A 21,354-nucleotide genomic window follows, 5' to 3' on the forward strand; every position below is an offset into this window, starting at 1 on the left:
ATATTGTGACTATATGTTTTCATGAAAAGTAAACCTGTAATATACATTAACATGAAGCTATTTTCTGCTTTTACTTTTCTTCGATCACCTCAAAATAATTCTGACCGTTGTAAGCGTAACTTCTTTGTGGCGAATCTGCATTTTCGTTTCTTTTTACGTCATCGAACTACGAACTTGATACAGCTGCGTGGCTCTGCGTGCACTTAAAGGGTTCTGCTGTACATGGTGTAAGAACAATCGCACAAGTTCATAACAATGTTTACTTTGATAAATAGTTAAACCGACATATTTAGAAGATGATAAATTATGAGCTATGAGCAGAAATAATGTCCTCACAAATACTAAAACTGAGGTTTTTCGAGACAAATGAACGGCAAAATAATATACATTAATTAAATAATTAATGATAATTATTTAAATAATCACAACGTATCTTATATTCCTAAAGAAATCTTAAATCGCACAAACAGGGCAAAGAAATAAATCTTTTTTAAGCTACATAAAGTTGCTCAGTATCATGTTTTTATTTTTATTTTCTTATTTTGCACTACGAGAGGTTGATGAGATTCATTGACACATTTTCCAACATGCATATTGTGCTGACTAGGAAATACTTCACGTTTCAAACGACACTTTTAGTCATTAGTATTAGATTTTATTTTATTTTATTTTATTTTATTACTCATTCTGTTCACAAGTTCAGAACCCACTACACTTTAGTGAACAGCAGGTGGAGCTACAACAATCTTAAAGGTTATTGAACAGTTCTTATATAACGTTACTGTTATTATTTTTTAAAAGGGGGTATTTTGCACTATTATTAGTGGGACATAGGTATAGATAAGGTAGGTGTAAGGTAGTAAATATAATAGTAGACAACTGTAGTTGTTTTTTTTGTTTGTTTTTTGTTTTATCACCTGTTCTTTTGTTGACTCCTGATACATTAAGTTATTCCTGGGTTGGAGGTTGAATGTCTGAAAGTTCAAACTTCACCAAGAGCTTTTGTGTTTTTAATGTTTATATAGTTTTTTATCATTATTAATAATTTCTATTCCAGGGGGCGCATTACAGAAATATCCTAACATTAGAATCCTATCTGATATGTTTGGTAACCATGGTGATGTTAGTCAAAACCTTATTTAGGACAAAAGCTATTACAAAATTACATGTATTAGTTGTTTTTTTTAATTCGCTTATTACTATTTTCACAAGTAAGATGTACATTCTCAAAACTCTTAGTACTAATATCACAACAGATCATCAAAAGTGCAATTTTTTCCCCCAAACATTTCAGCATATTTTCAATTGTGTTATAGTACAATAAACAAAATCACAAAGTATAATTTTCACTACACAAAATAAGTGTTTCATTTATATAAATGTTTCATTCACAGTAACTGCATTTCATAAAGCTCTTACTATCAAACTTTTGATTTGCTTCTCTTCTGGTTCAGTTTAATACATTTGTCTGTTGTTTAATCCAACTGATCTCAATGGTGAATAAATTAATTATTTGGTACACCTAGATTTCTATAGATATTGACTCTATACTTGACATAGTTTGTATAGAACTTTTTTGCAATTTCCGATACGGATAACCAAATGAAATTAATTCTTTGTACACAAGTGATTTATCCTAGATGATGACCACCATATGTTCAAAGTTTGTGCACAAATGTGTGTGAGAGAGAGAGAGAGAGAGAGAGAGAGAGAGAGAGAGAGAGAGAGAGAGAGAGAGAGAGAGAGAGAGAGAGAGAGAGAGAGAGAGAGAGAGAGAGAAATGTGCTATTTGTGAACATAGAGAGAGAGGGAGAGGAAACAGTTAAAGACTGTGTGTATCTTCTAATGTGGCATCTGTAGCCCATATTACTGTAAGTATTTCAGCAACAAGGGTGATTGAAACATGTATCTTGCATTGTTTGCCATTGAATTAACTGATTGTTAAGCACTAAATTGAAAGAAGATCATATACTGTTGTGTTTCAGTGATTAAACCAAATGTTCTCATTATATCACAATTATCTTGTGTTTGAAACTAAAAATTTCATAGGCTAGTGAAAGCACAAGGTCATGTTTTGAAAGAAAGACTGGCTGTGTAACAAGTGTGATCAGTTTGGATTTTTGTACTAAGAGTTTTAAAAATGTACACCTCACTTGTGAAAATCTTATCTTAACTACGGATAGAAAACGGGTATTACAGAAGCATCCGAACTCCACAAAAAAAACTTTAGGACAACCCATAGACTGTAGGACAACCCCAATGGTGTCCTAACTTCAAAATGATTTGAAAGGCAACTGTAAAAATCTCATAACAATAGCCCTGCCTGAGAATGACGTCACATTTATTAACGATACAATATGAAGAGCAACGATGTTTGATGCTGGAACGACTTTTTAAACACCGAAATGATGTGCTGCAATTTGAAAAAACACTGATAAATAATTTCAGACTCCCACGAAATATGATACCAAAACTTATCTTTCTGCAGCACTCATTTAAAAGCACACCTTTTTGTTTCTCCATTTTAATCTCCAGCGTTTACTTCACATAGCACAGTGTTTCTCAAACTCGGTCCTGGAGGGCCACTGTCCTGCACAGTTTAGCTCCAACCCTGATCAAACACACCTGAGCAAGCTAATCAATGTCTTCAGGATCACTAGAAACTCACAGCTAGGTGTGTTTGATCAGGGTTGGAGCTAAACTGTGCAGGACAGTGGCCCTCCAGGACCGAGTTTGAGAAACCCTGACATAGCAGCAGCTTGCGCTTCGTTGGTTGCTTGGTAACAGACCTGAGAGAGTTGATTACCTACAGATAAGATGAGATTTTGTGAGATAGGATAAGAATCAAGTTAAGATTTGCTTCTGTAATACGAATTTGTGAAAAATCCTGAATGAACTTGTCAGATCTTAAAGTTTTTGTAATACGATTTTGTTATTTTAACACATCAAGTTAAACTAAATGAAAATGTTACTTTGGCAACAAGCTGAAATGTATAGTCAAGTCTTGGTAAAAGTTGGGAAACACTTCAAATTTTTTATGTTTTTGAAAGAAGTCTCTACAGAAAATACAGAAAATAAAAAATTGTGAAATATTATTTCAATTTAAAATAATGGTTTTCTATTGTAATATATTTTAAAATGTAATTTATTCCTGTGATGTAAAAGCAGTATTTTCAGCATCATTACTCCAGTCTTCAGTGTCACATGATCCTTCAGAAATCATTCTAATATAATGATTTTCTGCTCAGTTTTTATTACAGTTTTTCTCGATTGCTTAAACACTATAACCAGGCGTTTGAACTAAAATTTCAAAACCATAATGCCATTTATCAAAAAGCACACCCATTTCACTAAACTATAAACACTATTCCCTGTTTTGACACATGAGTCAGATTTGTTGAACTGTCACTGCAAAACTCTACACACAAATCCCTTCATTTCTCATTGCCTAGACCATGTTGTCATTTAGAAAGCACTAGCATTCAATATTGTTCACTCAAGTCAGCACAGCTTCAGTTCAGTTAGCACACAATTACCCAGGTGGAAACACTAAGAGTCAAAATTTAACACACATCAATCAGAACCTTCAATAGATATATAAAAGTGCCCAAATCAGTTTATTGAGTTTTGGAACAATGGATCCAGAAAGACATGAAGGAAGAGATCGAGGAGGGATAGGAGGAGGATGAAGGGCAAGGACAAGAAGACAAGCAGTCTCAGATGAAATTCAAGCCACTCTAGTTGCCCATGTCTTTATCAATGGTATGACTATGAGGGAGGCTCGGCTACGAGTAAGGCCAAATTTGAGTCACTTTACCGTCGCCTCGAGAACCTTCAGGGAGGTGTGGTGGCAAACAAAATTCTATCACTGAATAAGAGACAAACATTTCCAATAGTCTTTGATGAGGTGTATTTTCTTGCAAGAAAAGGCCAGCAGTCGTACAGTCACAGAGTGTGACAGTGAAGGGAGGACATCTCTTCTCCTTTATAGTCTTGACTCCCAGAATGTTATCTTTATAGGCCAATGATGGTATTTCATTTTCAACCATATGTGGAACATTCTTAGACGTGTTCATCATATTGTATCCTTGAGTGGAGGCCCTCCTGTTACGACCAACACTCTTTACCATTCCAATACGATTCCATATTAGAATAAGGTTTGTGTGTGCTCTTTTACTGTCATATTATGGTCACACACATCTGTGTATATGAAAAAAAAAAGAAAAAAAAATAGAGGAGAGAAAAAAAAAAGAGTAAAACAGCCTTTGTTGTGTGTGTGTGTTGTACTGTGTAGTACATGAATAAATAAAAATGTGCCAATGTATCCATTGGTTGTGTCTTCTGTGTTCATCATGTGAAAAGGTTTGTGAGGGGGGGGGAACCACAAGGAACATAACTTACCAGTTTTGGAAATGTTGTTTTGAATTTATTGCACCAGTGTGTTAGACTATGTTGTAGTGCAGTGGTTCTCAACTCCAGTCCTCGGGACCCGTTGCTCTGCACATTTTGTATGTCTCTCTTATCTGACACACTCAGTTCAGTTCATGGAGTCTCTCTTAACGAGCTGATGATCTGATTCAGGTGTGTTAAATAAGGGAGACATGCAAAATGTGCAGAGCAGCGGGTCCCGAGGACTGGAGTTGAGAACCACTGTTGTAGTGTGTGTGATTTTGAGGACTTGTGTGTCCTGTCTGAGGGCAAAGTTTGTTTTTTCAGCAAGAGTGAATGGTTTTGAGTGTAGAGCTTCATTTTGACCTGAAAATAGGATGTTTGGGGAACTGGGTGAGACGTTATGGATTTGTGTTTACAGTTTTCAAAAATACGAGGCATAGTTTCAAGAAATGAGTTTAAGCAATCGAGAAAAACTGTAATGTTGGAAACAGTTGTGCTGCTTGATATTTTTTTGGAACCTGTGTTACTTTTTTCAGGATTAGTTAATGAATAAAACTTCAAAAAGAACAGCATTTACTCAAAACAGAAATCTTATCTAACAATATAAATCTTTACTATCACTTTTTTTTAAATCAATTTAACACATCCTTGCTGACTAAAAGTATTAATTTCTTTCAAAAAAAGGAGGAAAAAATCAGTGACCCCAAACTACAGAAGTTTTCCATTTTAAATAAATGCTGTTCTTTAAACAAAACAAACAAAAATAAACTTCATCAATGAATCCTGAAAAAAGTATCACAAAATAAAAAATAAAAAAATATATTAAGCAGCACAAATGTTTCCAACATTAATAATATATCATCATATTACAATGATTTCAGAAGGATCATGTGACACTGAAGACTGGAGTAATGATACTGAAAATTCAGCTTTACCATCACAGGAATAAATTACATTTTAAACTGAAATGACATTCACATTATTACTGTTTTTTTCTGTATTTTTTATCAAATAAATGCTTAATCTGTGAACATAAGAGACTTCTTTGAAAAACATTAAAAATAATTATTTTTAAAACTTTTGACCGGGACTGTATGTATGTGTGTGTATATATATTATATATAATTTCAGTAAACATTTATTTTATTTCAAGAGATGATTATTTAGAGATAAGCAGTTTATTACTCTCATAAGTCAATGAGATCGAAAAATGCAAAGTGCTTGGAAATGAAATGAAGGTGAGATAATAAAGTAATGCCACATCACAATTTACTATTTTTCAGACATTTTTAATTTTAAACCACAATTAAAAAAAAAAAAAAAAGTCAAAGAAAGTATATTTAATAAATTGCACAAATATTACTACTGCGATCTAAGCACCAACAAGTTCAAAGAGAGAAAAAAAGTTATTCATAATTAACAATATCAGAGTCTCTAGAGAGAATAGTACAAAAAGTTATATAACCAGAACTAAAACAAAAACACTTATTTTAACAACATACAACACAAAACGTTTGGAAGAAGGTAACAAGTGTTGAAGTGGAGTGAATACTGGTCCCACATGGAATTAAAGTCTTATTTGGACAAAAGAGAATTTCCCATTAGTAAGGCCGGTCTCTGCGCTCATGCCTGTGATCTCCCCTGAAAAACACACAACAGAGGCACTAAGATACATTTGTCACTCACTGGGGAATAGTGTATATTGAAAATCAGTTTTCTACCAATTAACATTTTAAGATGTGCAACAGTGTGAATCATCAGAGCATTCACCTTGAGTCCATCTTGCCAGGTCCGAATCCACCCCGGTCACCTCCCCTCCCTCCTCTGAAGCCCCCTCGATCACCACCACGACTGCGGAAACCACCTCGATCGAAACCGCCTCTGCCCCTGTCTCCACCAAAACCACCTACAAAAATAGGTGCATTTAAGCAGCAATCCACTATCTCTAATAAGTCAGATGCTGCCACAAAATCCAGTTAATTTTCACAGGAAAGTTCCTCTTTACCTCCAATCGGCGACATTCCACCTCCACTTCCTTCCGGTTTGGGAGCTTTGCACTGATTACACTCATTTCGCCATGAGAAGTTTAAATTACCACATGTTCTGCATACGCACAAGAGAAAAGCACAGAAAATATGAATTTATCAAGTCAAGTGAAATTTATTTATACAGCGTCTTTCTCAATATGTTTTTGGTTCGACAAAACAATTGTTTCAAATCAGCCTTTCAGAAAATCATAATCTTAACGTTTATAATATCTTAATGCCTTATAGTCACATTTAGCAGTATTGGACATACTTTTATATCCAATTAGAGATGCATGATATTATTTACATTTTGCTACAAAACAATCTGTTAAAAGTAAGTGCAAACCAACACTTACGGATTTGAACATTTCCAGTCCCCTGCTCTTTGCTGGCCGCCACCGCCATTACCACCACCGTTGCCACCACCGTTACCACCACCACCGCCATTGTTACCTGGGAAGCCACCACCACCACCTCTGCCTCCCCCAAATCCCCCCCGGCCCATTGGCCCTGCAAGAAGAGAGAGAAAACCCAAGTCAGAAAAACAAAACAGAGACTAAGAGAAGGAGTGAACCTAAAATACCTCCTCGACCACGACCACCTCTCATGCTGCCACCGCCGCGTCCAAATTCAGCTCTGCGAGTGGCGAAGGACACCTTGATTGGATTTCCATTAAAATCTTTCCCTGAGGGGAAAAGATGAATGTGACTTAGACTGGACAGACGCCCAAAAACTCCAGCTTTGTTTTAGAAGGTAGGCACTTGTGTGGTTCTCTTTCAACATACCATCAAACCAATCAATGGCTGCTTTTGCTGAAGGGGGGTCATCAAATGAAACAGTAGCCTCCCCTTTAAGCTTCCCTGACTCTCTGTCTGTATATAGATTTATCATGGGTAATCCTGTCTTCTTATTGATCTGTGTAAAAAATAGATATTATGACAAGGAGAACTATAAAGGTAGCTGCAGCACAATGGAACTTTTTTCTTTTTGCTTTTCCACCTTGATGATGCCGATCTGTTTAAAGAAGTCTGCAACTGAGTCCACAGTATAGCTGTCTCCAAGACCTTGCACAAAGATGGTGTTGTTGTCAGAGTTATCCTGCTCCTGCACTGTAACAAAAATTAGAAATTTATAATCATGCTTGAAAATCGTCTAATAATGCAAGTAGCTGCAGAAATCAGTTGCCGTATACTTACTATTTGGCCCACCAGCTCCATGATCCCTGGGCCCTTTTAAGTGAAAGGAACATTTATTAATATTACGCATGTACACAAACACTCGATTTACAAACACTTATTACGCATTCGTAATCCTTTGACTTTTCTTTAATGGGGTCATATACATCTGTACAATCAATTATAATTTATGCTCCAGATACAGAAAGCAGAACCTGATGGAAATCTGTAGCAGCATATTTGACTAAATGAGAGTACCAAGCACCAACCAACACTATCTGAACATTGTTTCTTATCGACACGACTCGTTTTCAAAATTGACGAAACTGGTCAAAATTTAAATAAGTCCAAGGACTCAATTAAGAGATTCTTTCCTCCCATACTGATAGCTGTAGCTTGATTTATCCTCGTACGTAAAACGAAATACATGTCGGACAACTTCATGTACTTGCTTTTACACCACGAATCTCTCAATTTCTGGAAAGCTGTAAACCATGCAATAACCATCTGATTCAAACCCCTGCAAAACCACCCGACCATACGTTTACAGTCTGCTTTGCAATGAGCAGCTATTGGGTCTTTTGTTGTTGTTGCTTTCTGTCATCTCATTGGTTGTATGTAAAGCATGCATAGCTAATAAGGACAACTTTTAACTGAATACCACTTTGCAACCAGTCACATGTCATTCACCCTTTTTTATTAAGAACCCAGTAGCTCCATTAGCACTGAACACCACAACAGTCTGTGACATTACGACCCATTACATCAATGACAATATGTTCATAGGCCATGTGATAAGGTTCTCATTCTCCATCCCACAAAAGATGATTTCCAAACAGCCAATATGTCAGACACTGCTCAATACTTTTTGTCTATGAGTGAATCTAGACATTGGGTTTTCCCAGCATAAGCAACCACTTTGATTCAACCACAATTAATTTAGATAACCATTAGAATAGTTACCAACACCACTGATGTTTTAAAGAGATTACGATGATCAATGATGAACTGCAATCTTACACATTATACCAGTCTAATCAAAAGAATAATATTGAAACCCAAATGGTTTACTTTCAGTATTAGTAAATATGACCATGACTCACTGTATTAAACAGACGTTCCTAAACCCTAAAGCGTAACAGCCTTTAAGACCACCTTTAAGTTCACAATTCATCATCTTCAGCAAATATTCCTTCCACATGAAACCCATGACCATTTTTACTGGATCTGGCTTCATATCAAATTGTATTTGAGCTAGCCAGATAAGCAAGTCTCGACCCCTTGTTATACCTTTAGATTCCTTTTGAGGTAGTTACCAGTTAGAAACAGTGCAGTGAACACAAGGATCTTGGTTTCCGGCTGGTGCTGACATGTTCAAGCAATTATGAACATGATATTTCATATTCCAAACTGTGTGATGCATTGTGAAAAAAAAAAAAAAACGTATGTGTAATTTAAATCCTTCCATCTCCAGGCCTCCATTCCTGTTGTTTTAAACAACTTTTTCATGTACTTTTTTTGTGTGTAGAATTATTCCATTAGGACCTTCATCAGACCAGTACAACCCTAAAACCACCGGACACAAATGAATTTGAACAACCTCCAGAATCCAGCTGTTTGCCACATTAGAAACCTTTTGAAAAGTGCTCAGAGTATAAAATGGGTGCTCCAAAAAGGGAAATTCCAAAAAACAAACAAACAAAAACAAAAAACCACACATATTGGAATCGTCACGGTAAATTCCAATAACATTTTTAAAAAAATTGACCAAAAATGAAAACCAGTAAAAGGTACAGGAATTTTTTTATTTAAGTTTGATGAATATTTAGAATGTTCAACATTCTCCCAGACATTTGAAGACATGCCGTCCCACACTGCACAGCTGATAAAGGTATGTGCATTTCACGTTACTGTCCAGCCACTAAAAAAACAATACTGCCACAAGCATTGAAGAAGTCTTTTTTAACCACAACTGACTTTATTGCACATCAGCTGGAGCATGGTGCGAGGGTCGCGGGATTTATTCCCAGGAAGCTCATACTGATAAACAAAAATATGAACCTTGAATGCATTGTAAGCTGCTTTTTGATTAACCGTCTGATAAATGCATTAATGTAAAATGAAAAAAAAAAAAAGATTTTGGACTTTTAGATATACCTGCCCAAACACATATTAACAACCATTTTGTTTCATGTTTCAGTGTCTGATCAATAGATTCTACTTCATTTCAAATTCCAGATCTCCAATTCCAGTGATCGCCTGTGAAAATCCATCTAAAATAAATTAATAAAAATCTAATTTTAAACTCTGAAAATCACATTGTATACCTTCTCGTTTGTGACACTAATAAGAGAATGTATTAGTTGAAAAATTGCACTTACAGGGATAATTCACCCAAAAAAATTATTCTCTTATGTCTTCTATTGTGTTCCACAGAGGACAAAGTCATTAAAGCCCCTTTCACACACAGAGATTCCGGAAAATACACGGATAAAGTGACCCGGGATTTGACCCGGGTTCTTTTGATTTTGGTTCATTCACACTGCCAGTGATTTCCGGAATCACAGAGTGCGTTCACACACAACCCGTAAAAATCCCGTAAAGACACGTGACATCGATGTGACTTTAATGTCTCAGCCGCGTCTCAAGTTTGCTTATGAGCTGCGATTTCTCTCGAGAGAAACCACGCTTGTGCATTTTTTTCTCTGATTCGATCATAAACTTGCGCATTACGTACCGTTTAACAGCTGGTGAACGATCCCGCGCTTCAGCGTCATCACTACGACACGGCATTATTACGGCATATAACTTTTGTTCACACAGCGCGCGTTCCGGGACTGAACACGGCAATGTTACTTGGTCCCCAACCCGGCATCGATCCCGGTATAAATCCCGGGTCGTGTTTGCGTTCACACAGAAGGCACTCTGGCAATTTGCCGGCAATTTCCCGGGTTCAAAGCGCTGTGTGAAAGGGGATTTAGATTTGGAACGACATGAGACGACAGAATTTTCATTTTTAGGTGAACGATCCCTTAATAAGGTCTTTTACTATAACGGTTTACAGACGACTTTGTGTTTCTACCTTAACCATGCATAATGAGAAAGCTGTTGCTAAATGCATTAAAGCGTAGTTGTTTACCACTTATATTTACCACACACACAAGGTGGTTATCGCATTCATTTCAGTGTATTCTTTTAAAAATATAACGCAAATTTCTGTGACATGACCAGACACCCACTCCTCCCTCTTAGACTAGGCTCTCTTTAAACCCCTGAAGTTCCTTGTTTGAAGAGTTTGTCACTTACCACCAAACTTATTGAATCCTCCACGATCGCCCATTCTGACGGAGAAGGAGAGAGAAGCAAGACGAATTGAAGGTTGATGAGGGTGGTGCCCCATTTCACTCTTGAGGCTGGAAAGGGCCCACCCATCTCCATCATCCTTTCTACAAGTTCCCCATTGCCCCTTTTCTTTTCTGCTCCCTCTCACTAGGTTCATCTTTCCTCATAACCCATAAGGGAATTTTGGAAACCCATTTGATATTCCTTCCCCAAGTCATGCAGGCCCTCTATCATAACCATTTGGCCTATTTTGCTCAAAAGAATTACCATATATTTTTTTACCATGCAGCTTTGCAGTGCATCTGTGAACTCAATCATTCTTTCACAAAATCAAGTATTTTCTTTTATCAGATCGAAGGTATATCTTTAGCCCCGGACCTTCACCCATTATATACCAAACGGTATCCGTGTTCTGTTTCTTTGGACAGAAACTGCATACACTGCATTCAGTTTTGCATTTAAATTAATAGACATAACTGATGTGACCACTCTCCCCCTTTTGGATTAATCCAGCTGTTCCATACTGTTTTGGGATCCTTTTAAGATTTGAAAGGATCCTTAGACTTTATTATTATTATTATTATTATTTATAATCACACATTCCTCATTTATTCTTGACTAATCTTCACTTCCCCAGTTGTCTAGAGCCTGTGTTTCTGTTTTATCTTCTTCAATAGGAAAAGCCTAAATCGCTGAACCTTGTAGAAAACAGCCTAGGAGGAGATTTAAAGATTCATTAAAGCATTGCAACACACAATAATCCTGTAGGAGAGGATGGAGAAGGTTTAGAGAACAGGTGAGATCACAGCCAGATGGGATTGATCTGCTGCTTCAAATAATTATGCTAATGTTACATTTTAACCTTAACTTTTTTATTTATAAAAAGTTTATTATGTTGGGGGGGTTTGTAAAAGACCTGTATGTTCTTGAAACTACGGATGCACCAATACTTTACTTGGCCGATACCTGTGAGACTTTTTTCCAAGCACATTTAGGGTTGAATGTTTAAAATCTTCCTGAACTGTTAACTTTGCTGATCACCAGGGCATCTGGGGAGGATAAAATGGAGCACAAGCAGAGACAAGCGAGAGTTTTAGCACTCTCTCACTTATGTCCTCACTTTTCCCCATTAAAAACATCTGACTGAATGAATCCACTCAAACAAATCAAACACCTCAATGTTACTTTTAAAATTCTAGAAAATTCTAGGAAAGCATTGATAGTCATTCACAATATGCTTTTAACGGCATCAGAACATTTTTATATTGCATCCAACCTGATTACTAGTATCGGTGCATCCCTACTTAAAACTAATTGCAAACTAAAACATAAAAGAATTACTGAAAAATCATGATGAAAACAAATGTACTATACTGCTAACACTATATAGCCGCGTTTCCACCGAAATTACCCGGAACAATTTGTCCCAGGAACTTTTTTTCCCCCAGACCTGTTGCTAGCCGCGTTTCCACCGCGGTCTAAAGTACCGTGAAGATTGGGCAAATAGTCCGGTGACGTAGGACTGCACACGACTTTACAGTTCCCACTGGATTTCATCCTCTGAATTTAAGCTTACTAAAGCCTGAACCTCGTCGTCGGTCCATCGGTCGTATTTTTTTAACTCCATTGTTGATTCGAATAGCAGACGACTGTTACTACACGCACAGCAACAGATGGTGGTTGAATAAAATGCTGCGTGGAGTCAACCAATCAAAATGCGGCATAAACTCAACCAATCAGCATGTTCAGCGCCCAAGTTCCACCCCTGAAAGCTCCTAACTTTGAAAAAGTAGTACCTCACTAGCAGGGACTTTCGGAGGGGGAAATATTTACCCGGAACTTCATTTAGACCCTGGTTCCTGCGGTGTAAACACACCGAATACCAGCCCAAAGTTACTAGTTCCTTGGGAAAGTTCCTGCGGTGGAAACGCGGCTTATGTAAACAAGACGTAAATAAAACTTAAAAATACAATGAATTATAATAATAGTAAACTCCTGTCCTGGTCACAATGTGCAATGTGGACGTGTGAAGGAAAACATGTGATGCGATGCACTCCCGTAAGTGCAACTAGTAAAATTATCAACTTTTTGCCACAGGACAGTCCACCCATAATTATTTTTTGCCGGTAAGTCAACGATTAACAGATTCTTATTTAAAAAAAAAAAAAAAAAACACCTGGTCATTCATTGCAACTTCTGATTAGTTTTTGTTCAATATTATATGAACCTTTGGCTGGTTCCATCTTGTGAAGGGTGTAGACACGGAAATATTCAGCACACTGGCACCGACTTAACATCATGCATCATTTTTGGTAAATACATGAATATGAGGATCACCAATAAATCATACACCAGACCATTCTGGCTCCTAATTGGACAAATTTTCTGTATTCAGTTTCACTTTTTGTCCATATTGCTGTTTTAAGTAGACCGAAACTTTACACCCCAAATCAAAACACTTTATCTGTAGTTTACCGTGGTCTAGGCCACCATTTACTTTCAGCCCAGCCAGTCGATGTGGTGTAACACCTTTGGCTCTATTTTAACCTTTTACCTGAAGGTGTTATTTTTTCCCTAAATGACACACTGATGCATACATGTGGACTTTATGTGGTGAAGGAGATGGAAGAAGTGCGTGATATGAATGTTTGCTTACCCCATTCCTCCTCTGCCACGGGGTCCTCCACGACCACCTCTGTCAAACCCACTCGCTCCTCGACCTCCAAAGCCACCTCCACCTCCACGACCACGTCCACCTCTACCATCCTGACTATATCCGCCATCCTGACCACCATAGCCTCTTCCTCCTCCTCCACCACCACCATCACCACCACTCATTGGTGGGGAATCCTGGTTGTAACCTAGAAATAAAATACAATATATTTTATTGGAAACCTTAAACATTTAAGCCTTTCATTGTAATTGCTTTTTGAAATAACTTTTTGAGGCGAGATGTACAACTTCTTGATACCATAGAGGTTATTGACCAGTATTAGGGCCTATTTACACCTGGACACTTCATGCATTTTCTCTGATCAGATAGCTATCCGATAGTGAAAAGACACGGTGTAAATGCCCTCCGAAACACATTTGAGATGGATTTAAATCTCCTCAATCAAACCACTTCAGGAGGATGAAACTGGACAAGCGTAAATGCATCTGGTTGAAACCACATTTTTACTCCTTCCAAAATGTTAAAAAAATGTGAGAGCGTGTTATAGGCTCCCGGTAGCAACAGCTCTACTGGAACACGCATCACCACAGATATGGCCCGACACAGATGAGTAGCCCATCTCTTCAGCAAGCCGAAGCACAAACTGCCACAAAAGAAACTGAAAGTTTGCCATCGCATCCTGAAGCTCAACACACAATCAACTTCATTAAAAGTAGTGAGACTAAATTATCTTACCAGTGCTGATGCCATTTTCTCTTCTGTTGTGGTCTTTGACCTTGAAATTAGCCGATGATAAATAAATTGCAACAGATTTATTTTCGTTTTTCAGAGACGCATTTATGTGGCCAAGTGTAAATGGAAGTTTTAACAAAATGGATAGCTATCCAATCAGTAAAACGCATGAAGTGACCAGGTGCAAACAGAGTTTGACGCTAGTTACCGAAAGTCAGAGCCAGTCTGCAGATTTGAGTTGCCGGATTTCACAGAAAATCACTTAGTGTATGATGGGCACAGACTCAGATTTTCTAGTTTCAGACTAAGATTTATTCCAGTCAGAGAATATAAAAAAAATGTAAGCCAATTTTAGAACACATTTAGTTTACATTTGTCATGCGCATTTGTGACGCGCGTATATGCATGAGTTTGTGTTTGTAAAGACTTGTAGTGTGTGATCCTCAGTCATTAAGTGTATGATACCCAGTTTGTCCTCTGTAACCATTTACAAAGTCAGCAAGTGAATGATGGCTTGTATTTTAAAATATGTTCAGATTTTAAAAGTTGTGTACACTGTTAAATGTAATCTTCAGAAAATTTCAAAATGAATATCCATTTTTCATACTCTATATTATAATGTTGTTATACCTTAATTCACTGATAACATGATTTTTTTTTTTTTGTAGACAAAAAAAAAAAGTATAGAATTGTAATATTTCTTTAGGAATTTGGTTACAATTACTTGTTTTGTTCTACAACATAAACAACTGAAACATGAATATTCAGGCCATTGAACTTTTTAAAAAAGCAAGTTGCTAACAAGTTTTTAAATATAGAAAATGCCAATTCTCTAGTCTTACAATTAGAGACCGAACAGCTTTATTTTCTATTACCAAGATCGCTATATAGCTAATCAAATCAAACTTCTATATGTTAACTTGCTGAAGGAATCTCTCAACCTCACCTCCCTGTCCGTGCTGATTTTGTTGCCCATAGTTTTGAGGTGGAGGAGAGCTGTAATTGGGAGATTGGTTGTAAGGACCTCCTCCATGTTGAGAGGACTGGTGTTGGCCCCCGCTACCCCCGTATCCACCGCTCTGTCCTCCACTGCTCCCATATCCTCCAGACTGACCTCCACTGCCACCATAACCACCCCCACCCTGCTGCTGTTGCTGCTGACCGTAGCCAGACGACTGGGAGCTGTTCCCATAGTTACTGAAACACAAAATAGGTTTAACATGTTCTTATCAATAATGCCATATTCTGGGCATAAAAAAAATTCACCACTGAAATCTCACCCAGAGGCAGATGAAGTAGCAGATTGATGCTGGTTATAGCCGGAGTAAGAAGATGGCTGGTTGTATCCTCCACTTTGAGCTGCTGGAGGCTGGCTGCTGTTATTGTAGCCTCCAGAGCTGTACGACTGACTGGACTGATTATAGCCCTGAGAGGGAAGCTGAGACCCATATCCTCCTAAAAAAGATAAAGTCGGCATGAAATGGAAGTTGTGATAGTCTTTTCTTGCCTGGTGAGACGTATACCGAGTGAAACTGCTTCTTGAACAAGAAACAAAATGAAGGGCAGGACTTGATTTTGTCCTCCGGAATTGATTGGTTTGATTGATTGGTTCATAGAGCTGGTAAGTCCCGCCCATCTGTAAAACCCCAAGTGGACCTCTAGGTTGAAAAATCGTCAATGCAAGTGAATGGGAGAAAATAATTATTTTCTGATCCCGTTTGAATTGTGCCATGAATGTGAACATATGTTGTATGTGAATTTTTTATATAATGTTTCATGTTACGAGTTTGACAGTATATTGTACGATTCTTTGGCTAGCAGTTGTGGAAAAGACATAACGAGAAAGACTACATGTCGCCTATGTGACGTCACCCCATAACACATTTCCCTCCACTTGTCAAATCACGGTGCTAATGCTGCGATAATATATGGAGACAGATCGAGATGCCTGTGTGTTTTGTACCCAAATGTCACCATTCAAACCAAATGGGCTGTTCTTTCTTCAGATTCGCGTCGAAAGCAGCGAAGAGTTGTAGTCCACAAAGTGCTCTCACACAAAGTCTAACCGTATCAAACTTCTACCCGCTAAATTGTAGCATTCTTTACACGAAACATTATATTAAAAATTCACAGACAACATATGTTCACATTCATGGCAAAATTCAAACGGGACCAGAAAATAATTATTTTCTCCCATTCACTTGCATTGACGATTTTTCAACCTAGAGGTCCAGTGGGGTTAGCGGAAGGGGCGGGACTTACCAGCTCTATTGTGGTGTGCTACTGCTGTGATCTCATGTGAGTGACAGGTTGTCCCGCCCCAGTAAACAGATCAGTGTTGCCAAATCCGTAGTTTTCCCACACAATTGGACTACTTTTACACTGTTGCCGCAAGGGCTGCACAATATATCAAAAAATGATCATTATCGCGATAATAGTATATGGGATATCTGTATCACAGAGAGGTGCGATAAATTGCATTTATTTTAAGTGAGCATTTGTGTGATGCATGCATGCATAGGTTGTTTATCCAAATTCGACCAATCAAATGTGGCCTTACTATCTTTATACCCGCCTCCCCAGTAGGTGCTATTATGCTATTGGCAAGATTGGGCCCAAAGGGGAACCTAGTGGCTCAGAGCAGAGAGTGGAAAATAAAAACTAATGGTGGGAGTAGAGACAAGCGAGGAGAATGACAACAGCGAAGAACCTGTGCCTAAAGAGAACTGTACGTCGGAAATATGGCAATATGTTGGCTTCAACAGAGAAGACGTGTCATAAATGCAGACAGGTACTGTGAAAGGGGCCGTTCGCATATCGCGTCTAAAAACGCATGGAAAGCGTGGCCGCACCGCTATCTCCTTCTTTCCATAAGCGCTGAAAATTTGAGATGTTCTCAAAATATCGCAAAATACGCGATATGTGAACATAAGTGACGGTGTCACAAAGTCGTGGCGAAAAATTTTGGCCACGTCGAGAGGAAACTAATCTCCTCAGTCATCTGGAACGCCATCTCATGGAGCTATATGAAGACTTCAAAAAGTGTAAGCCCAAATCTACCAAAACTGCTAACGAAATGCCAAGTAACAATAACAGAGTCTCACAGACAACCATTAATCAACATGTTGCATGTGTAACGTTAACTCCTTATGAAAAAACTGAGATAATCTTCTGAAGATCAGAAGAATATCTATTAGCCTACCTGTTTATTTTAGTATGATCATTACATATATATAAATGATTAAAAAAAAATTAAAAAATGAATAAATATAGCATTTCTATAGGGAAATGTTATATCGCAAGAAATATCGTTATCGCGATACTCAACAACAATATCGCATATCGCATATTTTCCCAGTATCGTGCAGCCCTATTTGCCGCGGGTTGTTTCTTTAGTTTGTGGATTTAAGCAACTCTCTCCACGGGGAATGTGATTTTTCCTGAGGAAACCCCCGCCCCCTTTTGCTTTTGTTTTGGGCGGGTTTGAATAGCATTGGACTGGTTTTGTTACGTAAACCTGGCAACCCTGAAACACGTCATCAGAGAAGAGCAGTTGTTGCAATTGGTATGTGAAGTTATTTTGATGAAAGAATACGAAGGCACATGAAAACGGATAAATAATTTATATTAAATACTGCATTATTCCATAAAAAAAGAGAATTGTTCATTTTGATTTCATGTTGACTTTAACTTTCACAGCATTTGCAGTATAATACCTGACTGGGACTGTCCATAATTGGAGCCGTATCCACTCTGATTATAAGGAGCAGAGCTGCTCTCTGAGTTTTGGCTGTATCCTCCTAAGCTCTGCTGGCTGTAGTTTTGGCCAGGGGCTTGACTGTAACTCTGGTTGGACTGTCCTCCATAGCCACCATAACTGGGCACAACAAAATGAATTAATTATTTTCATGATAAATGTGAGAAATCTTACGATAAATGCAATATTACGATAAGACTTTGGAAAGGATGCATTAAACTTACCCATGGCTTGAGGTTTGAGCATAATCTAAAGGGAAAAGACAGTGTGCATTATACATGGTGTTTATTTGTTTGTTTTTTAGTAATTTACACATACTGGCAAGATCATGAATCTGCATCTGATCAAAAGTCTGCATTGGCTTCAGTAGCACCTCAATGCAGTCCACAAGATCCAGGGGGTGAGGTTGGATCCACATCTAAGGGGTGGAGATTGGTAGGTTTAGGGGTGGGTTTAGGGATCAGGGGGTGGAGATGGGTAGGTTTAGGTATATGTAAGGTGGGAGGAGTTGGATCTGGATCCAACCACGCCCCCTGGATAGTGTGTTCTGCAGTGAGGACCATCTCATTGGCTTTGGGAAGATAGAGTACTAGTCTGGGGATAGTTCACCCAAAAACGAACATTATGTAATATTTTTTTAGAATCGTGACATTTTACTTGTATGAGTTACGTTTGTGGAGCATAAAAATATGATATTTTGAGAAATTACCCTTTTTTGTCCTTACAATTAAAGTCAATGGTGACCAAAACATTCTTCTTTCATGCTCCACAGAAGAAAGTCAAGGTTTGGAACTACACGAGGATGAGTAAAAACATTTTTGGGTAATCTAACTATTCAACTAGACAAGCTCCCGTTTTAATAAATGAGCCCTTACGCTCACACAGTTCTGTAATCGTAATGGGGGCGTTACATTTTTGTCGCGTCGCTACCAGTGTGATAGAGGATGCCTGAATGTAGAGATAAATAGATGATGTAGAGATTAAACTGAATTTAAATCGAAAAAATATTCAGTATGGTCTCAGGCTAAATATATAGGTCAGTAATAGAACAACCCAGCTCAAATTGAAAGAGCTGCAAACAAAATGGCGGATGCCGACATGTTCTTCATTTCGCCTTTTGACAAATAATATATAAATGCTCCAAATGGGTAAATTGCTTCTATAACACGTAGATTACATCACCTCGCCATTTGTGAGTGAACAATACAAATTAAAATTACTAGGCAAGTTACGTTTTGCATTAGATGCTATGTTTCGTCAAAACCTAGCGATTATAATAAAATACAAATAATAATAGGCCTAATACATTGACCTATCTTACCATTTGACGCCATGATAGCGCTTGAAATCCTTTTAGGAGCTGATGCAGAAGCCCAATTTGAGCTCAGTCACCTTTGGTTATCAGTACCAACTGCGCAACTGTGCGGAGAGTGAGTGAGAGAGAGACTGATGAGTGACGCTGTTATGTTGTTGTGTCGGTATGAACCTGCAGGCGGCGCCGGACCGGTTTGGGTCATTCCTGAGATTCGGTAATATTTCACCTTTTTAAGGTGGTGGTTCACCAAAATGGAATATTAAACGCTTTTCACAACGTTCATTGTAATGAATAAAAAATTTTTTTTTATCATAAAATAAAGTATTATCTATATTGTGCACTAAGCATGTTGTCATGTCCCTGAGCCACTTCACTGAATTTGTACTTAGAACATATTTAACAAAATGTGCACAGTGTCAAATTTTTTTGGCCAATTTTGTAAGTATTTATTTGTGTTACTTTCTTGTGAAGAAAAAAAATTGCAAGATATTTTATATAAAAAAAAAACTGATTGTAACGGTGTGTCTCTCAGTCTGAACTCAACCCGTCACGCTATTCACAACTATTCTTTGCATATAATAATTGAGACTCCACCCATATGTGACATCATTTACCAGAAATGACACCATTCAGGTATTTTTAATAGTGTTGCATAAAATGCTAAGTAGTAAAAATAAAAAAATAAAAAATATAACATTGAACTAAATGCCTCCCTTCAATCCAGTTACAGTCTTCAACTCCGTCTCTGTATTCTCAACCTTCAATATTTTTGGGGGGAATAAATAGGTAAGACAATTAAAAAGGAAAGCATTTCTTGCTGATTACCATCTGGCATGTTAAGGATTAACACAATACAATTGTGGTTTTAGTTAAACATCAAAATTAATAATAATATAAAATAAAGAGACCACAAACACACAATTTGTTTGTTTTTTAACTTCAGTCCCATAAAAATTTGAAAATGATTAGAAAAGTTACATTTGTAGTTATTAAATTATTATGAGGGACTCATGAGCAGAAGGTAGATGTTTGTTTTATAGCAAGTTGTGTAAAATCCTTTTTAAACCAATTCCATTTTGTCCATTGGGGGGGTTGAGAATAAAAGGTGTTTAAATCTGAAAATAATTCTTGAATGCCTGAGGTGGGAAAATATGAGTTTTTTGGAAGTTTGATATGTGCCTAATGATGTGGGGTATTTAGAAAATGAATTGTATGCAAAAAAACAACAACAAAAAACTAATTGTAAAACAAAAATCCACGTTGAAACATTACAGAATCCCAGGAATGACTTATAAAATATTTACACACTACAGTAAATTATACAGTAACTGTAAAAAGTGAATAGTTGGATCAACTTAAAAAAATTACTTCAATTGGTAACACCTAAAGAAATTAAGTTTACTCAACTTAAATTATCACGTTTTTCACGATAAAACGTGATAATTTAAGTTGAGAAAACTTAATTTCTTTAGGTGTTACCAATTGAAGTAATTTTTTTAAGTTGATCCAACTATTCACTTTTTACATACAATTTAAAACCACTTAAAAACTGTATTTTCTTGAAATTAAAAGCATTTTTAGTTCCGTGTGAGTCTTAAAGGGATAGTTCACCCAAAAATAAAAATTTTGTACTCCCTTGAGATGTTCCAATTCCAAACCTGCATGAGTTTCTTTCTTCTGCTGAACACAAGATATTTTGGAGAATATGGGTAACCAGACAGTTGACGGCACCCAAACACTATGGAGGTTAATGGGTGCCGTCAAACTGTCTGGTTACCAACATTCTTCAAAACATCTTCTTTTGTGTTCAACAGAAGAAAGAAACTCATACAGATTTGGAACAACATGAGGATGATTAAATGACAACATTTTTGGGTGAACTCTCTCTTTAAAAGTGTATAATGTATGAAAAAAATCAAGATCAAATCGCTTTGCAATGA

The 21,354-nt window shown here is 37.3% G+C and overlaps 1 protein-coding gene across 2 annotated transcripts; it reads right to left on the reverse strand.

Moving 5' to 3' along the window:
* Window positions 1–5,662: 5,662 nt before the first annotated feature.
* On the reverse strand, window positions 5,663–19,524 carry fus (FUS RNA binding protein). Of its 2 annotated transcripts, none has more exons than XM_079875525.1 (15): window positions 19,421–19,524; window positions 18,324–18,348; window positions 18,059–18,219; window positions 15,623–15,797; window positions 15,289–15,539; window positions 13,593–13,797; window positions 10,901–10,935; window positions 7,616–7,648; window positions 7,419–7,528; window positions 7,205–7,334; window positions 7,021–7,104; window positions 6,776–6,929; window positions 6,398–6,495; window positions 6,163–6,298; window positions 5,663–6,033 (listed from the first exon to the last, which is right to left on the reverse strand). In XM_079875525.1, the coding sequence occupies exons 1-15, from the start codon at window positions 19,431–19,433 to the stop codon at window positions 5,994–5,996; spliced, it is 1,650 nt and encodes a 549-aa protein (XP_079731651.1). In that variant the 5' UTR covers window positions 19,434–19,524; the 3' UTR covers window positions 5,663–5,993. The 2 variants fall into 2 exon arrangements, with proteins under 2 accessions (XP_079731651.1, XP_079731650.1); XM_079875524.1 differs by having other exon boundaries at window positions 7,003–7,104.
* Between the last annotated feature and the right edge of the window lie 1,830 nt (window positions 19,525–21,354).

This window comes from Squalius cephalus, assembly GCF_949319135.1.
Source record: "Squalius cephalus genome assembly, chromosome: 1".
Lineage (NCBI taxonomy): Eukaryota > Metazoa > Chordata > Actinopteri > Cypriniformes > Leuciscidae > Squalius > Squalius cephalus.

Coding starts and splice junctions, on each gene's coding strand:
- fus (XM_079875524.1), bottom strand. Junction 13,798..15,288: donor AAATCAGCACGGACAGGGAG/GTGAGGTTGAGA, acceptor TTTTATTTCTAG/GTTACAACCAGGATTCCCCA. Junction 7,529..7,615: donor TGGAGCTGGTGGGCCAAATA/GTAAGTATACGG, acceptor TTTTTGTTACAG/TGCAGGAGCAGGATAACTCT.